Genomic DNA, 25,375 nt, shown 5'->3' with positions numbered 1-25,375 from the left:
AAAATAGGCATTTACCTTCAGGAAGCATTTTCCTCCCTCTACTGACTCCAGCAGGAGGCCAGTCAGCTAACAATAACGTCTGACTTTTCATAGCTAACAATAACTGAGAGGAATGCTTTTCTAAATTGTGCATACCAGCATGCTTGCACCTTTTACAGCCAAAGAGCAAATAGCAATGGTAATACACAACAAATCCAAATTTACTATATACACACAATATTATTTCTGTTACTCAAAGTATGCCTATAAAACTGAAATATGTACTAACCAGCAATAAAATTTGCCTAGCTAGTACACCTTACTTAGCTTGTGGCACATGCAGTTTGGCACATGCAGTGATAGGCATGTCACATGCCAGCATCTTGCTCTGCTTGCTTCCCACTCTGACAATCACAGAGCTGCCTTCTGACAAGTTTTCCCAGCAGTGACAGGCTTGCCACACACATCAAAGGCGTAAGTTTCTCTTCTTGTTTTGAAAAGCTTCTGTCCTCCTTTGCTGTCTCACAGATGGAGTACTGAAACAATCATTAAAATAAATACTATCAATATTCAATCTGTCACAAAAAAGTACATTACATATATGAGTGAATGTAAGCTATGTAAGTGATGCAAGATGGGTCCCTCGGCTGCTCCTCTTACCGTGTTGGAGGCCCACGCACGTGCTGTGAGTCCAGAAGTTAGGACTGATTTAAACCAGACATGGCCAGCTCTGTTGTAGAACTGAAGTTCTGTATTTTGAGCCTTCTCTTTTTGCTGTGCAAATTTATTGGAAGTGGACAGGTGCTGTGCTGGAGAAGCTGAGCAACAGAAGATCCCACCCTTATTGAAACGTTCTTTATTTTCTGTCAGATGCTTTGCCTCCTTTTTCTTCCTTGTGACATTTCAGTAGCTTTATCAGAACGGTGTAGAAGTTCTCAATTATTGAACAGATGGTAAAAATGAAGTGAATAGAGGCAAGTTTTGATAACAAGCATATATCACCAGATTAGTGATTTTGATCCATTCTGTCAATAATCAATGTAAAGTCAGTATTTAAAAAAAAACATTTCTGCATTTTCTAATTCTTTCCTGGTCTCTAGGGTAAGCAAGTCAGAGTTCTGATATTTAAGTTCATTGAATCTGCATACATCAAATGTTTCTCAAGAGAGCCATAGGTAAATTTGATACAGGAATGTCACATTTTAGGATCACTGCTGCTGATGCATTCCGTTGCAAGCAAGGTCCTATCAATAATTTTTTTTCTTATTTCTTTTTAATTTCCAGGAACAGAGAGGCTTCAGATGATTGGTATAAGAATCCAGGCATTAATAATGATTATTTGATCATGGTTTTGGAATAATAATAAGATTTTTCCTGTCTGTGTATGTGGAGTGATGTTTCTAAAGAAAACCAAGATTGGAGTCATTTTGATCTCTGATGGGTGAAACTCACTGGAATGGAAACCAACATCTATGCAGCAAACCAAGGCTCGCCATGTTTTACATCTGCCAAGTGCCTGGGGACTCCAAAGGGAGCAAAGTATGAAGAATACCAAAGAAACATAGAAGAACAGAAAAGTCCATCTGAATTTCAGGATGTTTTACTGGAACCTGAGATGAGTTTGCTGTCTGTGTCATCCATATTAGACCACAATGAGACATCCTTGCAACCTGGTGGGACTACAGTGTCTGTTAGTGCCGCCAATCAATCTGAAGCAGAGCAGCTCTGTGAAGAATTACTGTGTTCTGCAAGGCACAAGTCAAAGGAAGATGCTTTATACTTTACTTCACACACAGAATGGCCAGCCCTTGCAGGAGAAAATCCATCCAAGAAGCCAGAAAGGAGTCATGAGATCAGAGTCATAAGACACAAGCCAAGTGCTATCACGTTTTCTGATTTTGAATTTTTATCACATGGAGCTAATACTAAACTCCATATTTCTGAGGCAGGAGAAGACGACTTTTCATATGAAGAGGAAGAAGTAGATGGCAGAGGTGATGATGATCTGTTTATAGAACTGCCTCTGTATGAGGCATTTTTCAATGGCCTTCACAGAACGGATGTTTTCCCAAGAAAGCAAGCTAAATGTGAACTTACTGAGTGTCCACACATCTGTCATTTAGAAGAGTGTGACGCTAATTCCAAAATGGATTTGAAGGACCATGACCAGGAGGAAAAACACACGGAGCTGGAGGTAACAGAAGCTATTGTTTTGTTCCAAGTGTGTTTTAAATAAGTGGTATAATTTAAGCTTTGCCACAGGAGAACTGACACACATTGTTATAAGCAGTGATAAGCAGTTTTAATTAGATAATTAAGAATATAAACCTACAGTAATATACAAAACATTAAAAATATAATGCTGGGCTTTTCCCTTAGACAAATCAGTTTCATCAGACTGACCTCATTTCCATCAGACAGAACTTCAAACTTGAGTTTTCCATTTTCTATTGTAATAGGAACATTGGCTCAGTTTCCCATGGTCCTCAATGATCATGTATTATACTACATACAGCATATATGCCTAGCTATTCTCTAAGTCTATTGACTGTTCCAACAAGATAGAGCTTAAGATTACTGTAAGAGCAGAGTCTATTTCCTTATGCTAAATAATGGCCTTTTTTAGAGTAGAGGAACTGTAGCACTACTCTTCCCAACTTACAGCACTGCTTCTACTAAATAGGAATATTTTCTTTTTTCATATTTGATTACAGTAACATGGAGGACAGGTGACAAATGGGTCTATCATAAAATAAAGAGTGGTTTATTTGTATCTTTAGTGGTGCACATCATGAAAAACCAATGTCCAAAACAAAAACAAAGAAGATTTAGGACAAAATGGAAAACATTCTGTAAGGAGAATCATCCAACTATAACTTTCCTTTAAAAAAGACTGGAGTAGATTACTTGTGTCTTTTGGAACTGGAAGAACAGCAGTTTTCCAAGAGAATAAGCAAGGCTTTCCTTCTGCTCCCAGCTGATGACAAACCAAATGCCTGGAGCTAAGCATGTTTATCACTGTAGTTCAGTTCTAGTACAAAAATATGAACTGATTCCAAACGCTGGGGAAAACAAACTCTTAAAATTCCAGTGTTCCTGAAATGGCAGCACAAATTAATGTTGAAACCTGAGGTCAGTCATACCTTTCCTTCTTCTTCCTCTCCCTCTATACCTCTTTCTTCCTCCTTCTTTTTGAAATTATTTTCAATGCAGAAAGTCTTTATGCCCTGAAATTTAGGCTGGAGCTCTTTTCTTTTAACCAGTGTCACTTGTTTTTCTCTGTCTTCAGTTTATCTTCTTTACTTCTAGCACTTACTGGAAGAGTTAGAGTTGCTTCATTGATTTCTGACCAAAACAAAGGAAGAAGAATTGGAACTAAAATGCCCAAGTTAACATCAAGATTACAGTATATAATGCTTAGTTACTTCTCTCCTTTAATATAATCTTTCTCCAGTTTGGGGTGAATAATTCTGACCTAAAATGAGTGGGAGATTTCTGGTTATATTTCACACTGATCCCAGCGTAATCAGGAAACACATCGGCTCACAGAGAAAGAAGCCAGATTTTCAGTCTTCTCAGCAGCTAATATTAGAAAATCAAGACCCTAAAGTGGTTCCAAAGCAGTGCATCTTTTGATGCAACACTGACCCTGACACATTCTCGTGACACACATCTTATTAAATAATTGGATTGTTCCGCCACCCAAAGCCAAGGCTTGCTTCCTCATTTATATGGGGATAGTAATCCCAACATTCCCATTAATATAAATAAACATCAAAATGCATGCACAACACCCCTTGGATTCTGTTTACTGAAGGTCATCCCCATAGATAAAAGAGAAAGAACGGGTGCTGTTGTCATTTAGTTTACTTTATGTCTGTGCCATTAAATAAACTCAAGGATGCAGTCTGTAGTGCAAAATAATGGATTATAAATTGCCCGACAAGTGTTTGAAATTACCTAGTAAATCTCTGAGAATGTGTCAAAACATTTCAGAAACTGTACGGATGCACTGATGCAGTCCTGGTTCTGATTTTTTTTTTTCCTATGTAAATAAGCATGTATCATCCTCAAAAAGCCTCCAAGAATTTAAAAAAAAAAAAAAAGGATTATCTTGTCTCTAAAATTCTAGCAGCGGTCATGCATTACTGCTCAGACTAAAAGCCCCCCCGTGACTTTGGTTTAAACCCATGCTCAGCAAATGTGTGTCATCACATTATTTATTTCTGCTGTGTAGAGATGGGGCTGTTGGAGAAATGTCTTTCTGCTGGAAAGAAAATGAAATAAAGATGGCAAGGGGTAAAAAAAACATTGTCAAAAGCAGCCGTTACTGCTAAGTCTCAGGCCTAAAAACAGTAGAACAAACCTGTTTGGCTGTAGATCCATGCTTTCACCTTGGCCAATACCTGGCTGAATCCTTGCTGCTAGAGCTCACAGTGAAACAGTGATAAAATCGACCCTGCAGGGGCATTCCTAGGTAAATGCACTTGTCCCCAATGCAGAGGGATGCACTGCTGCACGTCTCCCATTCTGGGGTGAGCAGTGGGAAAGGGCTGTGCCCTGCTGCAGCCAGGGAGCACAGTTCAATGCAGGCACTGACAGTGAGCAAGTTGGTGTCTGAATCTGCCATTATACCCTTGCTACATGCATTTGTGTGGCAATTCTTCTTTCATTCAAACTTGTAAGCAGAGAAAAATCTCAGAGTATGCTAAACAGTAAATAAGAACAATAAAGATAGAGAAAGTACAACTTATCCATGCTGCCAGTGCTGTTACAAGGAGAAGAAACATTGCTGAGAGGAATTCACACAATGGTGTCCATGAATAATGCTCTTTATTTTTGTCCAGAGGCATACAGAATCTGCCTGTTCTGCAGGGCCCCAGACAAATGACATTTCTGTTCAGTTTGTGAATGCACTGGGGTCTCCGTATCTCCACCCTTAGTCCAGTCCCATGTATACTTCCTGTGTTTTCTCATCAGATTTGGCAGCTGCTCCTTTTCAGAAATCCGTAACCAGTGGCATATTTCATGCCCAAATAGACTTCTGAAGTGAAAAGTAACATTTAGGAGCTATTGGGAATAGGTGAACGGTTGGACTGGGTGATCTTCTAGGTCTTTTCCAACCTTAGTGATTCTATGATTCTATGATTCTATGATTTATTTCAAGTGGGGGAGCAAAATTTTGAAGGTTTAAAAACAAGTCTACTGTGAGTACTCATTTGTGTTATTTCTCATTTTTGGTTGGCGATTTAGGTAGTCACACAGAATCACAGAATCACCCGGGTTGGAAGGGACCTCAAGGATCATGTAGTTCCAACCCCCCTGCCTAGCAGGGCCACCAAACATACACATTTAGATCAGGTTGCCCAGGACCCCGTCCAACCTGGCCTTGAATACGTCCAAGGACGGGGCATCCACAACCTCCCTGGGCAGCCCGTTCCAGGGCCTAACCACTCTCCTTGTAAAGAACTTCCCCCTAACATCCAACCTAAATCTTCCCTCCCTCAACTTGGATCCATTTCCCCTAGTCCTGCTATTGTCAGCCCTTTTGAAGAGTTTACTCCCCTCCTGGGTGTAGGTTCCCTTCAGGTATTGATAGGCTGCAATGAGGTCACCCCGCAGCCTTCTCTTCTCCAGGCTGAACAAGCCCAACTCCCTCAGCCTGTCCTCATAGGGGAGGTGAGATCACTCCTAGCACAGCACTGTAGGGATTCTGACTTCCTCTCTGTTTTGAATGGTAACTTTCTCACATCTCTCATGTCCTGACATTATTTAGTTTTATGAGGATTTTTTCTCAGCAACTGTGATGACCTGAGCCTTTCTTCCTTGATGGCTTTCCTTCAAACCTTCACATTAAACTATATGCACTCCTTTTCCATGTAACCAGCCCAATGTGCAGTGGAAATAGAATACGTAGAAGCTTCTCAAACATAGCAAACATTTCTTCTGGCTGTACTGAGCAGGGCCCAGCTGATAGCCACGTTTAAGCAGGAACTACTGTGTAACTTCATCAGTGATCTTACCCTATTCCCACATCATCTCGAAACAAAGTGTGTTAATTTTGGGATAAGCATTTCCTTCAAGGCAAAATTGAAGATATTTAACTGGTATTAGGAAAAAAAAAAAAAGGATTATGAGATCATACCCTTGACAAAGTAAATTATTGCAGATCTTCCCTCTTCTCAGGGATCATAAATCCTGCTACAGTTGGCTGCTGCAGAGATGCGAGAATTGTCTTACAAACACGGTAGAAAGCTGGAAACCCTCTCTGGGTCAGTTTCAAAGCATCTCTTGGGTAGACCACATTAGCTGTTTTAACAGCCAAACACAGGTTTCTGTCTCTGCTGATATTACTTTGGCCACCTACTTGTCACAGCTTCCTCTATTGTACCAGAGAGAGCAGGAAGGAAGCCAGAAAGCCCAAGTGCTGGAAAGGAGCACCTGGAGCTAACCAGGAGGATTTGCTAGGAGCTCCAGCAAGCCCTTTTGGGCATCTCTCCCAACTGGACATTCAGGGTTCTCTAAATGAGTCCTCCTCTTGAGGCTGCTTCTTGATGGAAAAAGGTCACCTCTGAGATGTATGTGGTGGGGAAGATGGGGAATTAACTGGTGGGAAGGGCTGTCTGTTTGGGTTCAGTTGCTTCCCAGGATGATGTTTGTCCATTTTTGTGTGCAAATGGATTTGTGACAGGAAGATGGATGATCTGTTCTTCCAGTTTCTCTTCCTTTGATGATTCACTTATTGTCATTAATTTGCTTTTTCCATTCTTGTGCTACAATTAGGTAAATTTTATCCTCATTATACAGTCTTTACTGAACGACAAGTTTGACAATCACTGTATAAGCTTAGACCACAAGAGTTCAGATTCAGATTCAGGCTGGAATAATTTGCTGACCTGTAATGTGGAAGTTTACATGGTATCTGTCTGACATTTTGTCTAATTCTGGTCCATGTTGTCATTCTCAATTTCACAAATGCCAGAAATTAACCAAAGAGAAGCAGGACAAGAAGATAAATAGACACGGACATGTAAGAGGAGATCAATCCTCAAGAATTTATCCAAAGCCACAGTTTTTCAAATTAATTGGCTTGTAAGTGTTTTAATCTAGTAATCATATCCAGTGAGAAAGGTATCAGAACACTGTAAATCTTTGACAATTAATTTACTTCATTCAAATTAGATTGAGATAATTAAATTTAAGTGATCAAACCAAAGCAGCAGTCAAGCCTACAACTTACAATCAGTAATGGGCCTGCCAAAGTAAGCTTGCATTTGGATGACTTAAGTTCTGCTGAATCCTTATGCCTCGTGCATTCCTGCTCACTTGTTTGGCCACTCTGAAGTACTTTTCTGAGAGGTACTTTCCTGTTTTCATTAATGAGGCTCAGGAACATTGGTGGAATTTAAGGTATCTTAAAATCGCGCTGCAATAGTCTCTTCTTTAATTCAGTTGTATAAGAGCAAAAAAAAAAAACTAGTAAAGAACATAGTAGAGTAAAGCACAAATTCCTTATCCAATTCCTCCCATACTTTGGAGGTTTGTTCTTCTTTTTACCCTATCAAACTGAAACTTCAAAACTAGAGGAGGAGAATGGTTACAAACTTGTGATGACTGTTAGCATTATCTCCCTTTTGTTCATCTAATGCAGACGTGGGACATCCACCCAGGTAGGAAAGCCGAGTGCCAAATTAACAGTGACCAGGGAAAGCAGAGAGCAGGTTAAGGGGAAGAAAATGAGAATTGACTTGTTGTGGTAGTAGTGATGTATCTCTGTACAGTCACATTTCCTTTGTGTGCTTGGGAGATTTGGGCTTTCTGCGTTCTCTAGAGCAGATAGGCAGAAGTGTTTGTTGAACCTGCAGAGTTTCTAGCATTTATGCTTGTTTTCTGCTTGCGTTGGGAGGGAGTTGGAGAAATGCTGATTATTTTAGCAATGATGCATTATTATTATCTGTCAGTAAATAAACACAGTCATCTCTTAATTATAATGTCAGGTAAGTGCTAGCTTAGAAAGGGTCTCTGGTTATTAATTTAAAAGAAAGAATCTATTAATTTCACAAATTTGAGATACTGATGACCAACACAGCATTTGTACAAAGTACATTTCTCTCTAATCCCACTACTCTTAATAATGTAACAATTTTCCATGAGGACAGGACATTTCTTTCGTCTTACTTTTTATTACAGTTGGAGACAGCTGTAAGTTCAAACGTATATCTTCCTAATGTGGAAATATGTTGTGTGGCTATTTCTACTACAGAATTACAGGAATCTTGGAACAAAATTTGGGGAATTCTTGCTTTTGCCTGTTCATAAGTATTTATGCATGTTTTATATTCATCTTTAAAACTTCAGGATAACAAATAGTTAACAAAAACAATGTTTTATACTAAAGGAAAAAATAATTACCAAAGATACCTGAGGTGATTTTTTTCAGATTGTCAATCCTTTATTTGCTGCATATTGAAGTACTCCTTAACCATGCAGCCACCTCAGGAAAACAGCTCATCAGAAAACATCAAGAGGATTTACTTACTGTTGCACTAAGCTCATAAAGTAAAAGAGATGCATCAGCATTCTCCTTTACAAATATTTGAAAATATCTGGAATCTGTGCAATGTGTGACCATCTGAGTGTCCCATCTGTGTCCACAGCAGTAGAGCAAAAGTCAACAGAAAATCAGCTCTAAGTCAGGGCATGGGTGATCAACATTCCTCTGCCAGAGTACGGGGACAGGCGCTGTGAGAGTTGCAGACGGGGTCTCAGGTGGGAGGAACCAAAGGAAACATGTACAAATCTGTTCTTCTATGTACCACTGAAATGTAGGTGTTCCTTCAAAATACAGATGGAGATTCCAGATAAACCTCGGGATGGGCAATAAGCAGAACAACTTATAAAAGTGGAAACTTGCTTAAAAGGTGAGGGAATGGGTTGGGTTTCATTTTCAAGCACATTTGGCAGATAGGTGAGGATTTTGAGAAGTTGCGTATGTTTTTGAAGTCGAGTAAGAATGCACTATAGCAAAAAAAAAAAAAAAAAAAAAAAAAAAAAAAAAAAAAGCATAGCCAAATAAATATCTTTGAAAATTTCATATCCAAATATGGGAAAGTTCTTGGGCAGGAGTAAGAAAAGTGAATTACAAATTTCCTCACATTCAAAAATGTTTGGGAACTTCCAAAGCCTGGATAACACATACCTGGTTAATAAAATCAGCAATCGTCTAGTGCTATACCATCTCTGTGTGAAATGCCAATTAAATGCTTGTTGTTGCAAAAGACCAATGTCCTGGGTACTGCTGGAACAGAAACTCCATCGTATATTTTCCCAAGCCCAGGGATCTATCATCATTTTGGTAATGCCACATATTCAGCTATTACATAGCCAGCTATGTATGCTAACGCTGAGGTGCAGACTTGAAACAAATTCAGAGGAACTTAAAAAAAAAAAAAATTAAAATGTAGTGGACTTCATAGAATTTTTAGGGTGATGGATCTGAGATTTCATTTTATGACATACTTGGCCTATGGAAATTGGTTATTTTCCATAGGAGAGAATGTCTTCATTCTCAAGATATTACTTAACAATCATTCCAACTATTGAATATTTTAAATTGCAGTAAAAATGGAAATAGACTGTTCCTACCTATCCAAGATTCCTGGACAATGAGTGCATCATCAAAAAAGTTTTGCCTAGTTTTGAATTATGTCAGAACTAAGACTTTGCAATCCAGCCCCAAGGAAAACTCATCTGAATCCATTTGGAATCCAGAAATTCAAAGGACAGGACATTGTGGCCATTTTCTGCATTTGAATCATTTTTCTTCCAGAAACTACCTTCAGTGAAATCTCATTAAATTGTTGGACTGTATTATTCACCTCTCTCTACAGAGAGATTCTGCAGTATCTAAAATTCTCATTTAGACTTTCAATGCAACATTTCAGAAATTGAGTCTGGAATGAGAAATGAGTAGATGTGACATTAAGAGATGTGATTTAGTGATGGGACTTTATAGGTCAAGTTGATGATCCTGATGTGGTGATCCTGAAGGTCTTTTCCAGCTTAACTGAGTCTGTGATTCTTTGTTCAGTGCCAAAGATTGAACAGCTTATATATGCTGAGTATTCAGAAAAAAAGTTGTCTGGCCTTAGTCTGATCTTTGTAATGATGTATTCAGTACTGTGCTATATAATCTACTATAAATTTTGCAGTATTTATTTATTATTCCTATTTAAACTGTATAATGGTGAAATTTAAATGATTGCCATGAGGATTCCACAAAAGCCCTTGCAATTTGCTTAGGGACTGACTGACTTGAAATAAAATGTCAAAAGAACTGCTAAACTTGCCAAATAGTAACAGAATATTGTAGAATTATAGAATCATAGAATTGCTCAGGTTGGAAAAGACCTTCAAGATCATTGAGTCCAACCACCACCTAACCATCCTACCCTAACTCTAATAACCCTCTGCTAAATCATGTCCCTGAGCACCACATCCAAATGGTTTTTAAACACATCCAGGGATGGTGACTCAACCACCTCCCTGGGCAGCCTATGCCAGTGCTTAACAACCCTTTCTGTAAAGAAGTGTTTCCTGATATCCAACCTAAACTTACCCTGGTGTAACTTGAGGCCATTTCCCCTCATCCTGTCACCTGTCACCAGTGAGAAGAGACCAACCCGCTCTCACTGTAAGAACCTTTCAGATATTGGAAGAGAGCAATGCCACTGGCCTTGTTGGCCACCTGGGCACACTGCTGGCTCATATTCAGCCAACTGTCCTTCAGTTCATCAGGGTCCCTTTCCATCAGGCAGCTTTCCAGCCACTCCTCCCCAAACCTGTAGGGATAGGGAATATAAAACTGTGACTTGTATTTATATCATTTTGTAATACATACAGCATACGCAGGGACCAAGAACAAAGTATGTAAGGCCAATAACTAGAAGAAAGAATAAACAGACCAGCCCAGATACTAATAGGAAGTTAGCAACAAGATGTTTTTTATTAACAGCATGCCTGGCCAAGGTCAGTGCCTGCTTGTCCTGAGTGTGCAGCTAAGCAACCACACTCACAGCTCACTCAAGCTGTACTTCTATCTGCTGTGTGATCTCGATTTACTAAAACAATACAAGTGACTGGTACATTAGATGCATGGAAGAAGATTGCTTTCAAAAGGTAAAAGATGATTAAACAAAAAACAAACAAACAAAAAAGATTCCCTCTAGAATACAAAAATATTCTATAGACCATGTTTATTTGAAATTCTATTATGTAATTCTCACACAACCGATTTATGAATGTGTGATCTCTGCTGCACGGAACACAAAATGGAGGCTTTCAGGATTTATCTGAGCCTTGCAAGAACTCAACAGTTTTATTCTTATCTTCATGGATAAATAATCCCACTGAGGAAAAGAGAAAAATGGCTAAAATAGAGAAATGGATTAAAAAGCCCCAGTGGGAGAAACTCCCAGTGTTCCAAACATGCAGGTCCAGACTCCGTTGTTTGTGAAGTAATGGCAGAAGGGTGCTATACGGGTCCAAAAAATGTTTTTCGTAGACTCACAGAATTGCAGGGGTTGGAAGGGACCTCTGGAGCTCACCGAATCCAACCCCCTTGTTAAAGCAGGGCCCTTACAATCAGTCATACAGATAGACATCCAGACAGGTCTTGAGTATCTCCATAGAAGGAGACTGCATGAGCTCTCTGTGCAACCTGTTCCAGTGTTCTATCACTCTTAGTGTTAGGAATTTCTTCCACACATTAATATGGAACTTCCTGTGTTCAAGTTTTAGGCCATTGCTCCTTGTCCTACTGCTGTGCACCACTGAGAAGAGCCTGGCCTCATCCATTTGCCTCCCACTTCCCTTTAAATATTTATAAACATTAATCATATCCTCCCTCAGTCTTCCTTTCCCCACGCTGAAGAGACACAGGTTGCTCAGCCTTTCCTCATACAGGAGATCTCCAAGCCCTTCATTATCTTTGTGGCCCTCTGCTGGACTCCTTCCAGGAGACCCCAGTCTTTTTTGAACTGGGGAGCCCAGAACTGGTCACACTATTCTAAATGTGGCCTCATCAGGGCACACCAAACTTTTCAGACACGACAAAGCTTCCATGTTGCATATGAATGACAGAAAGCAAACTCTAAAACTGACATTTCAAGACCCTTATATGATTTTTTAAATAATTTATCATGAATAGAAACAACAATAATAAAGAATTATACGATAGTAAGAATTGCTATAAGTTTGAATGTGTATATTTTTACAGTTTTTATCTCAGATCACCTTCTCTTCTCTGCAGAGCTTCCACTTGGTGTAAAGTTCTTAAGATGAATTTCAATTGCATTAAATGGAAGGCAGATATCTAACACCAAGACAAATCAGCTGGACCTTCTGGCATTGTCCATCAAGTGCTACTTTTCTTATTTGGAAGTTATGCTCAAATGCTTGCACATGCCAGAGTGGTCACACAAGCAGCCCAGACCACTCAGTTTAATTCCAATGCAAATTAAAATGTGTGTGTGATTGCAGCAAGCATGAGGTTGAAAATGGAACAAAATTAAGAAGGAAGATGTAGTTGACGCACCAAAGAAAATAAAATCAACCCTAACAATCCAAAAGAATTATCCTAGGTGTAGTAGGGCAAATAAAAGCATTTCATATTGCAAAGGAAGTAATTATTTCTAAAATTGAGCTTACTCTGCCTTACAATAAAACTCCCCACAGATTCGCGGCTCTGTGGGGACAGTGAATGACTACTGCACAGGAGCCTCCAATAATGTGCTAGGTGTGCTGCAAAGGAACTTGGACAGCTTCACTGGCAAATAAAGGTATTTTCTCCAGAGGAATACTGTCAAAATTAAGCTGTCTTTAAAAATTAATTCTGACAAATATCAAATTTTACAATCAGATGCATTTTAAAACTCAAACTGTGATCCTTCCAACTAATATTCTGGCACTCTGGGGTACAGCATGAGTGCTAACTCAGCACATAAAGACTTCTCAGCAAGGAGAAACCTGCAGATTTCACAGTTCTACATTACTCTGCTTTCTCATAGGAAAATTTTGCTTGGTATTGCTATTATGAAGTCTTCTGAATTTAAAAACAGACTGTTTAGAACTGTTTGAAGTACATAATTGAAGAAACTAGCTGAAATTCTAGCCACCTCAAATAAGATTGGGACTTCCTTGTATTCATTTATCTGCCCGTTATGTCAGCAGTATTTCCATTAATGCAGTTGATGGGGTTATTTTGCTAAAATCTTTCATACAGACTAAGTACACATGAATACAAAATACCACTGCTGATGATCACTCCATGGAAAGTTTTTTTATCTCTTGCTTTGTAATTCTCATAGTAATTTCAAACCATAGCATTGTTGTTTTTTTTTTTTAAATAGCAATTACTTTTCCAAATATAGATAAAGCTTACAAAATATTTTAACAATGACAGACAAAATTATTGAAGGGTTTTGCCTATGGTACCATTAAATCATAGAATGGCCTGGGTTGAAAAGGACCACAGAGATCATCTAGTTTCAAACCCACTGCTATGTGCAGAGTCTCCAACCAGGCTGTGGTCCAGAGCCACATCCAGCCTGGCCTTGAATGCCTGCAGGGATGGGGCATCCACAACCTCCTTGGGCAACCTGTTCCAGTGTGTCACCACTCTCTGTGTGAAGAACCTAATATTCCTCCTAGTATCTAACCTAAACCTCTCCTGTCTTAGTTTAAGCACTTCACAAAGAGCCAAGCGAGTGCAGATTACATGGAAGTTGCTCAAAATATAATGAATATTAGAACTGGAAGTCAGTGGTGGGTAGGCTAAGCCTCTGCTTGATAATGCAGTCTCTGAGATAGGCTCTTATGGCTTCACCTGTCTCAGAACAACTCTATTTCTTTTGTGTCTTGAAGATTTTGCCAAATTCCTTTAGGTTTGTAGTAGTTGCTACTGATGCCTCTTCTTAACTTGTTCAGCTAACAAGGGCAGTTGCTGTTTAGTGACCTTCACGCTCTTTAAAAGAAGAGCCTGACAAGCCTGTGAGACCTTTTGAGCCCTGAGCAACATTCTCCAACCTTTGTGCTACGCAAAAATATTTATATGGTATAACCAATATGTTTACATCCTTTGAGGATACAGAATTTCTTTTCCTCCAAGATCTATGCCTAAGGCAATTAGATGAAAATTTAGAACAAACTGATTTTTGTAAAGTTTTATGTCTTTTAACTGATATCTTTTTCCCCAGATAAAAAGTGCATGCTAAAATCCATAATCACTATTCTGTTTCTCAGTTTATGATTTAAAGCAGTAAGTCTCCATAAAGTGCTAGTCCATGAGGAGCAAAATGTGCAAGTCAGCATTTTGCAGTAATAATACAACGTTACCACATGCTTCAGAGTCATCTTTTTTTTAATTCTAGCAACTGTTTACAAATATGAACAGTGAAGCTTCTGAAAGCTATTTTGAACACTTAAACTGTATGTACATCTGTGTTTTTGATCTCTGAAAGAAGACATGTAGTTAGAATTTTGAAAGCTTTCAGCAGATAACTATTAAAATATAAGAAAAAAAAATAGATAAACTAATAAGGAGTAAAAGAATATTTATGCAAAGACATATGACTGTTCTTCTGCATTAGATGATGATCTTAACTTCAGCATTTAAACTACACCTCATTTTTCAGCTTATTTTTGCGTACACCAAGGGGTATTCTTGTCATCTAGAGGAAAGAGCATAAAACTACAGTAAAATATTATCATAGCAGCACTCCCTGTGTTGTGTTTTTTCACATAGGAAAGTGGCAGGAACATATATTTCAGATTAACGAATTGCAAAAAATCAAACCAACAAAAAAGAAAAACTAGAAACACAGAGAGATGACTTGCAAGAAATGTCACTGGTGTGCAAGGACTATATAAGACTTACCTGTAAGGCAGTGTCTCTCCAGGTTGGAAGGTTTACCTAATTCAGTGATGGAGAGGTGAAACCTGGTGTCTTAGTTTAATCTGGGATGGATTTTTTTTTCTTCAGAGTTGCTGGTATGATGCTACATGTTGGTTCTAGGAGAAGAACAATGTTGATAACACAGTGATGTTTATCGTTGCTGTTAAGCAGTGTTGTATAGAGCCAAGGCCATTTTCAGGGAAGGGCCCAAGGTGCTGGGAGAGAACAGAATGAGGAAAGCTGCCTTGCACTGGCCAAAGGGATATTCCATACCATATGACATTGCGTGGAAGGAGTTTATACAGTCAGAGGAAAAGACACCGGTGTCTTTGAAGACCTCCAGAGGGAGATCCCATCTGACTAAGTGCAGGCGTTTAAAAGGCATCAACAATGAAAGGAAAAATGTACCTCTTTACTCCTCTCACTCACTTCTGAAGATTTACACATGATTTATTTGTTGCTGTGATCAGTGTCTTTATGTCATTTTGGCAAGCTTCTTGTAATTGAAATGCTGCAACACAGGAACCATCTCAAAAATATATATATACAAAACATTAAAACAGAACAACATAAATGTACCTTTGATAAACCGGGAAGGTTGACATGGGATGCAACACAACTGTCCAGGAGGGGCAAGAATTTACTTGGCAGCAAGCTGGCTGGGCTTATCAACAGGGCTTTAAATGAAAGCTGCTGGAGGAGGGGGTGTACTGCTGAGTGACAGAGAGCCAGGAAACAGTCACTTTAGGAAACAGTGAGGAAAAACCTCAGATTTGTCCCTGAGGTTTGTGGGACGGCTCTGCTAGGAAAGTAATGCGTCCAAAAGCCCAGCTGAAGTGCTTCTGTGCCAGTGCACACAATGTGGAAATAAGCAGGAGGAGCTGGAAACCATGGTGCACTTGGAAAACTGTGATCTTGTTGCTATCACATAAACAAGATGGGATGATTCATATAACTGGAATACCACCACTCAGTTTTTAGAAGGGATAGGCAAGGTAGCAGGGGTGGGAGAGTTGGCCTCTATGTTAAGAAGGATAGATTGCGAGGAGCTCCCTCTGAGAAACAGTCAGGAACAGGAAGAGAGCCTGTAGGTTAACATTAATGAATGTTAAAATAAGTGAAGTTAAAATAAGTGAATGGGGTCAAATCCAGCTGGCGACCGGTCGTGAGTGGTGTTCCGCAGGGGTCGGTGCTGGGGCCTGTCCTCTTCAATATCTTTATAGATGACCTCGATGAGGGCATCGAGTGCACCCTCAGTAAATTCGCAGATGACACCAAATTGGCTGGAAGCGTGGATCTGCCTGGGGGTAGCGAGGCCCTACAGAGGGATCTGGACAGGCTGGAGAGCTGGGCTGGAGCCAATGGGATGAGTTTCAACAAGGCCAAATGCCGGGTCCTGCACTTCGGCCACAACAACCCCAGGCGACGCTACAGGCTTGGGGCGGTGTGGCTGGAGGACTGCGTAGAGGAAATGGACCTGGGGGTATTGATTGATGCTCGGCTGAACATGAGCCGACAGTGTGCCCAGGTGGCCAAGAAGGCCAATGGCATCCTGGCTTGCATCAGAAACAGTGTTGCAAGCAGGAGCAGAGAGGTGATTGTTCCCCTATATTCAGCACTCGTCAGGCCGCACCTCGAGTACTGTGTCCAGTTTTGGGCCCCTCACTGCAAGAAAGACATTGAGGCCCTGGAACGTGTTCAAAGAAGGGCAACGAAGCTGGTGAGGGGTCTGGAACACAGGCCATATGAGGAGAGGCTGAAGGAGCTGGGAATGTTCAGCCTGGAGAAGAGGAGGCTCAGGGGAGACCTTATTGCTCTCTATAACTTCCTGAAGGGAGGTTGTAGTGAGCTGGGGGTCGGCCTCTTCTCTCGTGTCATTAGTGATAGGACCAGGGGGAATGGTTTCAAGCTACGCCAGGGGAAATTCAGGCTGGACATTAGGAAGTATTACTTTTCAGAAAGGGTGGTCAGGCACTGGAATGGACTGCCCAGGGAGGTGGTGGAATCACCGACCCTGGGGGTGTTCAAGGAAAGACTGGATGTTGCGTTGAGGGACATGGTTTAGTAGGAGCTATTGGGAATAGGTGAACGGTTGGACTGGGTGATCTTTTAGGTCTTTTCCAACCTTAGTGATTCTATGATTCTATGATTCTATGATTAGGGACCGGATCGATAAAGGGCAGCTGATGTTTAGGGTCTGCTACATGCTGCCTGATCAAAGGAAGCCTGTTGATGAGGCAGGCCTTCTTGCTTCAGCTGCAAGAAATGTCATGCTCACAGGCCCTCATCCTGATTGGAGATTTCAACCACTCAGGTATCTGCCAGGAAAAAAACACAGCGAGCTTTTTGAAACCCTATTTCAATTTATTTTATGTGACTGTTCTTAATCCAACACTCTTTTCCCTGGCTGGCATTCCAGAAGGAACTGACCATATCCATGTCTTGATTCTTGGCCATAAGAGATGAATTTGTAATGAATTTCACTGAATTAATTGAGGTGCCGCAAGAGCAGCTGCACAGGACAGAATGGTAGGTCTTCTCAACCTGCCTCTTTCCAACTTACAAGACAGAAAGTAACAGCATATGGAAGGTGCTTACAGTGAGAGCGGGGCTGGTCTCTTCTCACTGGTGACAGGTGATAGGATGAGAGGAAATGACCTGAAGTTGCACCAGGGTAAGTTTAGGTTGGATATCAGGAAAAACAGAAAGGGTTGTTAAGCACTGTCATAGGCTGCCCAGGGAGGTGGTTGAATCACCATCTCTGGATGTGTTTAAAAACCTTTTGGATGTGGTGCTCAGGGACATGATTTAGCGGAGGGTTGTTAGAGTTAGGGTAGGACGGTTATAGAATCATAGAATCACAGAATCACCAAGGTTGGAAAAGACCTAAAAGATCATCCAGTCCAATCGTTCACCTATTCCCAATAGCTCCCACTAAACCATGTCCCTCAACACAACATCCAGCCTTTCCTTGAACACCCCCAGGCTCGGTGACTCCACCACCTCCCTGGGCAGTCCATTCCAGTGCCTGACCACCCTTTCTGAAAAGTAATACTTCCTAATGTCCAGCCTGAATCTCCCCTGCCGTAGCTTGAAAACATTCCCTTTGGTCCTAAAGGTTAGGTTGTGGTTGGACTCAATGATCTTTAAGGTCTTTTCCTATCTGAGCAATTCTATGATTCCATGAGTGATACAAATCATAATGTCATAAAACAAGAACTGAACAGCACAATGTCCCCAATTAATATATATATATATATTCTGTTTCTTGATCAGGGGGTAATTGCCATTTGTTAAGGAAAAAATGCCATTAATAAAATCAAGTGTCTCAGAATAGGAAGTGAAAATGTATTGTACTCCTGTTTCTACAGAATGAATCCAGTCACTCCAAAGTGATCACCAAGGCTATCTCAGAAGAGTAAAGAATTGCTCCCAAGTGTTTTTCAGGTTTAAAATGACCACAACAGTATTCCACAGTACTAACGAATCCTGGTTTCCTGTAGCCTCCTGGCTCACCATCCATTCTCCATCTCTCAGTGTTTTTCCACCACCATTCTATTTTCTCCACACTTGGCCACATCTCCTCTATTTCCCTTTGCCCAGGATGTCTCCAAACCCACTGTGACTCTGACAAGAGACAGTGTGTGCTCAGGCTGTAGCTGTTTTTCCATGGCCTGGCCAGTCAGCACTCCTACACACACCAGCAGCTGCTCAGAAGTGCTTTGGGTTGATACCTCCTCATCTTTAGCTTAGAGCAGGCAGTCACTTGAGTCTCTTCTGTCTATCCAGGCAGAAAATGTGATTAAATTTTGAAGTTTGATTTTTCTGATATTTCTTCCAATCTTTCAAAGTGACTTGAAACTATCTATGAATATATACATGAAACTATATGTGAACGTTTCTATTCAAAAGCAGTGAGTGAAATTCTTAAGCGGTTGAACCAGCGCCAAGAACGAATGATGTGACTCTGTCCTCTTATGACAGCAGGTAAAAAAAAAAAATTGAAAACAAATAATTAAAGTATAATTATTTTAAACATAAGGGTGAGTAGAATATGATGGAAGAAACTCTGAGGAAAAATATAGTTAGCATTTTAATTAAATCTATAAATTCCAATAATGAACACTTAGGAAAGAGTCATTAGAAGAAGCAAAATAAACTAGCCAAGTCTGCAAAAAAAAAAAAAAAAATTAATTAAAGGAACAGATTTATGAAAGCCATTTAAAAATATTTTGACTGATAAGCTCCAGTATGTTTGAGTTTTATTTACCATGGAAGAATATAAATTGGGGGTTTATTTACTATCATCCGTTTTGAGCCAAATGACAAAAGATCACAATTAAAATAAAGATCCCCTGACAGTAGGAGCTGTACTGTGATATTTTTAGGCTTAGCAGCCTTGATTCTCTGTTCTACCAAATTCTCCTCATTGCCATTTGTGTCATGGTGCCAAGGTGGGAGGCTGAGCCTCCAAATCTGGATCTGAAGCTTTGCCAGGCTTCATTGCTGTTAACTGAAGGAACTGTGATTATGACCTGACTTTGGCTTCCAGAATCCAGGATTTCTGTTCTTCCTCCCTCCCTCCTCATCTCCTTTCTGCGCATGCCCCAAATATAAAAGACTTTGAAGAAGAAATTTTTTGTATTACCAGATCAAAAACTGAGACTCCAGTCTGCCCGGTCAGGCTCATTTTAATATGCCAAACCAAATAAGCAAATCTTAAGTCCTTTTGAAAAGGCTCTATTTAGTCACTCCTTTCTTCATCTATACTGAAACTTAGGAGTCTGATTAATTTTTTATCTCACTTGAAGTAGAGCTCAGTCTTACCACTAGCAAAAGAAAGTAACTATACTAACGTAATCTGCATCAAATCAAATGGTTCAAGCAAGCTTCTGATGTCAAATGGAGCACTGCTCCTCTGCCAGCCAGTTGCCTAGATATTAGAATTTGGACAAATTTTATACCTATGATTGTCTGAAATTATTCGTTTAGACGTTGCTATTCATAAAAGAGCATTGAAACCAAGGCACTACAGTCAAATCTCTGATTCAACATAATTCCTGAAGTTGAGCAAAATCAGTCACAACCGCATCATTGTTATTCTGCCTGTCTGGAGTATTGTGTCCAGGTCTGGGGTCTCTAGCACAAGAGGGATGCAGAGCTACTGGTGTGGGTCTGGAGGAAGACCAGGAGTACAATCAGAGGGTGGAGAACCTGTCCTACAGCGACAGGCTGAGGGAGCTGGGCTTGTTGACAATGCAGAGAAGGATCCCAGGAGATCTCACTGCCACCTTCCAGTACTTGAGCTTATAAACAGGAAGGAGTCTGATTTTTTACATGGTCTGATAGTGACTGGACAAGGGACGATGGTTTTAAACTAACAGAGAGGAAATCTAGGTTAGATGTCAGGAGGAAATTCTTTACTCAGAGGGTGGTGAGGCCCCGGCACAGGCTGCCCAGACAGGCTGTGGATGCCCCATCCCTGCAGGTTCTCAAGGCCATCACGGATGGGATGCTGGTGGGTAGCAATCCTGCCCACGGCAGAGGGTTGGAGCTCGATGATCTTTAATGTCCTTCCCAACCTGTCATTCTGTGATTACATGATTCTGATGTCTTATTTACAGCAGAAGAGCGGATTGCCTGTGAACAGAGTATTCAGAAAATGTATCTATATAGCTGTTATGTGCTATTACCCATTTTTAGTGCTCGCATGGCAGGAGCAAGCTTTGGACATAGATGGACCTTAGCACCAGCACATATACTGCAGAAATACTTCTGAAGATCACTATTTTGATTAAGTCTCATCTAATCCTGCTGGGATGTTGAGGAAAGGCATCAGCAATAGCTCCGCCGAGCTCCATATGAAGCAGGTCTTAGTGGGAAACTGGGGCACAGCTCTTTGGAAGAGCCACGTTACGGAGGAGCTTTTTGGCCTTCCGTATCACGGCCAAGGAGGAGGGAGGCTGCTGACAGGGTGAGGCGCGGGCAGCCAGACAAGCCGTCCCGGCTCTTCGCAGCCCCGAGGACGAAGGGGAGGGAGCCGGGCTGCGGCGCTCAGCCTCGCCCCCTGCAGGCGCAGCTCGGCACTGCCTGCATCCCGGCCCTTATCTGCCTCAGGGCGGCGACGGCTGCTGGGGAGGGGCAGGTAGAGGGCACCGTTTCTCTAGAGGCCCACGGACGAGGGCCGGCCAGCTCCTGGCACACAGCGAAAGCCCCTCGCAGGGCCAAGCTCTTCTCTCGCCGCCGCCTGAGCGCGATTCCCACCCGGAACGTCGGGGCGCGCTCGCGGACCGCCTCCGCCCGCCGCCGTTGCCGCCGCCCGGCAGGTGGCGCTGCCGCCCCGCGAGCCGACGGCCGCCACCACCCCCCGGACACGTCACGGCAGCGCGTGCGCGCAGCGGGAGGGGCGGGGAGCGGAACAAGAGGAAGCGGGTGGCGCTGCGCGCGCAGCTCGGGGCGCTGGCCGAGGCGGGCCCGCGTCCGGCCCTCTCTCATCTCCCCTCCCCCTCCCCTTCTCCGAGAGCGGGAGCTTCTGGAAAGGGCGGGTTCTGGCTGCGCGCGGGCGGCGGCCATTGTTGGCGGGGAGGGCGGGAAGCCTCTCAGCGGGGCGCGCGGCCCCTCGGCTGCCCGCGGCGCCATTTTGCCTAAACGCAGCCACGGCCGGGGCCGTCCGCGTCTCTCTGCCGCGGGCCGGTGGGCGGCAGCGGCGTTGCCAGCACGATGGCTGAGCGGGGGGGGGAGGGCTGACCGCTTGCCTGACGGCGCGCCTGGGCACAGCGCCCGAGTAGGACGGCGGGGCGGCCTCTGAGCCCTCCCTCCTCGCTACTCTCAGCCCCGCTTGGTCAGGGGGTGCCGACAGCACGGCCTGCTCCGTCACTACTGCTGGGATACAGCTTCCCTGTGCTGTATGGGTGGAGGAAGGAGATCTGGTTTTTTTAAGTATGCTGTAGCAAAACTAGTTGTTCAGAGCTAAATATCGGGGGGGGGGCTGAGTGAAATCTGGTGGCCTATGCTTCGTAGTGTTAATAAATTGCTTCTTAACTGAAGTGTAGAAAACAGTTCTTTGTTCTTTCTCTGCAGTGTGGTTTGTGGAGAAGTCTTTGTGCTGCCTGTGAGTGGGTTGGGCCGGAGTGTTGTGTGAATGCTGCGGGAGCTGCTGCTGTGTAGGCAGGCCTGTCCCGAAAGCCACCTCCATCAGGTGACCTTTAAAGGTCCCTTCCAACTCCAGCAATCATTTCAACTGTACCTGTTGGAAATACACGGAAATTTTCAAGAGTTTCAAGTCACAGATGCATACATATTTTTTCAATATGTTGAAATGTAGCAACACAAAACTTAGCAGCAAATCCGAAGATTACATTTGTGCTTGGATAATGTTAAGGCCTTGCAGTTAAACATAGGTACCTGGGTGCTGAGTTTCTAGTGGTGATCTAGGAGCTGAGCCTAGCTACATTTGTTGGCCTGCCATTAATGCTCTTTACTGTTAAATGGATGAAATCAGGATATAGTTCAGGAGGTTTGCATTATTTCAGTTTTCTGCTGTTCTTTCTCATAATTCACGTTGTCATTTTTCTCATCACCACATTTTCAGAGCCACCAGAAATTCTCTTTTGCAAAGCTTTCTTTTGCCTTTCAGTACTCCTTAATTCGAGAGTGTGCCTTAGATTGAGTATTTTTTCCATTAATTTCTGATTTTGTCTTAGAAGCACATTGTTAACCTGAGTATCTTTTTAGTGTAGTGGATTGTGAGAACTTTTGGGCAGGGAACAATGCTAAATTTTGCAAAACCATATGAATGCCTGTAAATCTTGGAAAGAGCATCATCTCTACTCTGTTTTTTTGGGTGCTGGCACTTAACATCTCAAGTACATTGTGTACATTTACATTTAGAAATTTGACAGATGTTTCTTCATTCTTTTTTGTCTTAACCTCCAGAATCTGCTCCAGAGTTCTGCAAGGAAATGTTGACAGTGGTGCTTCCAGAAAAACGGCTCAGCTCTTGTGCTGAATTGCCAAAGCAGAGCTGGCCCTGACAGCCAGGGGTTGATTCACAGCTCTCAGTGAACCTTTAATGCCGTCTGTCCAGATGCAGAGCACCATCTTTTATACAAGTGTGCTCTGATAGTGGACTGATTAGCATGGGTGGTGATCTGTGGAGCAAGTAGACAAACCCTTGTTCAATTCAACTGCTCTGCTAGTTATAGTTACCGTTTTATTACTACTGAACAAGAGTGTGCTTTAACTGCAGCAGTAGCAAGTGAAGTCCAGCGCACACTAGCAACTGTTCCCTGCTGCCCTGCTTGGCAGGTGCGGGACAGGGCACTCCTTTTGGCTGATGTTGCTGAAGGTGAGTGGCGCTTGCTCTGCCTCAGATCAGGGTGTGCCATGCAGCGGCATGTTTGCTCAGGCTCCAGCTATGTGCTTCCATGCTGCAATTAAGGCTGTTGGAGTGTTGTGGTTTAACCCAGTGGGTGGCTAAGCACAACACAGTCTTTCACTTCCCCACCTCCCAGTGGGATGGGATAGAGAATGGAAAAAAGGTAGAAGTCATGGATTGAGACAAAACTATTTACAGAGATAGAGAAAAGGAAAACAGTTATGAGTATAAATATATATATACGTGAATGGATATAAGAAGTGATGCACATGCTCACCATTCCCCAAACAATGCCCACCCTGCAGAAGTGGAAGATAAACTCCCACCCCCTTCAAAACTACTGCTTGATTTCATCTAGTATAGAATATCCCTTTGGCCAGATTAAGTCAGCTGTCGTAATTCTGTTCCCTCCCAGCTCCTTGGACCCTTCCCTGCGAATGGCCTTGGCTCTATACAACACTGCTTAGCAGCAACTATAAACATTGCTTTGTTATCAACATTGTTTTTCTCCTAGAACCAAAATGTAGCGTCACAGAAAACAATTCCATCCCAGCCGAAACTAAGACAGTGACTTTTCCACAGGTTACTTTACCCTTTATGGGATTTGTGTCTGACATCACCTGACTGTTACATGGGGAATGAGACGTATTTTCAATAATATCAACCTACCCTTATCCCTTTTATTTACGCTAATATTTTCTATACGTTATTTTTTAGCTGATAGTCTTCAAGCATTTACCTTTTCATGTAACTTTTTGAGTTAACTGATCTCCAGGAATGGACAAACTCTACACCAGTCCTACTTGCTTCCCTTTCTCACAACCATGAAGGGTAGACATTAGGGTCTAATGTGGTCATGGCATGAGGGGAGGCCTCCATGGGCTCCGTATGAGTAATTGTCTTCCCTACGCTCTTTCAGATTGGAATCATTCTCCAAGAGGAGCAGTAGTTCTCATTTCCACATAGAATGGGAAAGAAGAATGTGATGAGGGTGCATCAAGTCTGCATAATAATGTTCTTATTTTACTGTAAGGAGGGCCTTATCTAACATGTAAGCACAGCATTAGAGTTTTAAATCTTAATTAGAATGTAAAAGCTACAGAAGCACAGAATCACAGGGGTTGGGAGGGATCCCTGGAGGTCATCTAGTCCAGTGTCCTGCAAAAGCAGGTTCCCTAGAGTAGGTTATACAGGGAAGCATCCAGGCAAGTAGAGAAGGACACTCCACTGCATTTCCAGGCAGCTGTTCCAGTCCTCTGTCACCTTCAAGTAAACACGTTTTTTTTCATGTTCAGATGGAACACCCTATGTTCCACTTTGTGCCCATTGCCCCTTGTCCTGTCACTGGGCACCACCAAAAAGAACATGGCTCCATTCTCTTTACACCTGTCCATTAGATATTTATAAGCACTGATAAGATCCCCTCTCAGTCTTCTCCAGATTGAACAACCCCCGGTCTCTCAGCCTTTCTTCATAACAGAAATGCTCCAGCCTCTAGGAATCTTTGTAGCCTTCCACTGGATTATCTCCAGTAGTTCTCCATCTTTCTTGGATAGGGGACCCCGTAATGAGCACAGTGCTCCAAATGTGGCCTCACCAGGGCAGAGTAGAGCAGGAAGATTGCTTCCCTCAACCTGCTGGCCGTGCTCTTCTTAATGTACCTGGGATACCATTGGCTTCTTGGCTGCAAAGGCACTCTTACAGAGGTAGCAGCAATTCAGTCTTTGGAGAAAAACTATTTTTTTCTCTTTACTCATTGTATTGAGATTGAATGTGAGCTGCTGTTTGTTGATGTCTTGGAAGGTTGATATCAGACTACAGCATTTATTTACTACGTTTATTTACATCTAGCATTTAGACTAGGCCATTTATTTAACAGACCTCAGATTTTATTTCAAAAAATAAAGTCAGAGTAGTGTTTTATTTCTGAAGTGCTGTACCTCAACGAGACTGTGCTTGTGTTTAGTAGAAGATGGAGGTTTCAGAGTACACTTGAAGCATTTTGTAGTGTGGATGTCTAGGGGGAAATGTCTTAATGGAAGAGCTCTGCTTGTCATGTTTTGGTG

The 25,375-nt window shown here is 42.0% G+C and overlaps 1 protein-coding gene across 1 annotated transcript in view; it reads left to right on the top strand.

Moving 5' to 3' along the window:
- Positions 1-1,435: 1,435 nt before the first annotated feature.
- Positions 1,436-25,375, top strand: part of STARD13 (StAR related lipid transfer domain containing 13) — a gene marked incomplete at both ends in the record, with an annotated part of 251,320 nt that continues 227,380 nt past the window's right edge. Inside the window, one exon of the mRNA XM_079549504.1 lies at positions 1,436-2,173. Coding sequence (XP_079405630.1) covers positions 1,436-2,173 — 738 coding nt within the window. The remainder of the gene's footprint in view (positions 2,174-25,375) is intronic.

Source organism: Tetrao urogallus (genome assembly GCF_951394365.1).
Source record: "Tetrao urogallus genome assembly, chromosome: 1".
NCBI classification, from domain to species: Eukaryota; Metazoa; Chordata; class Aves; order Galliformes; family Phasianidae; genus Tetrao; species Tetrao urogallus.
Note: the sequence above shows the minus strand (reverse complement) of the source record. Positions and strands in the feature narration are given on the sequence as shown.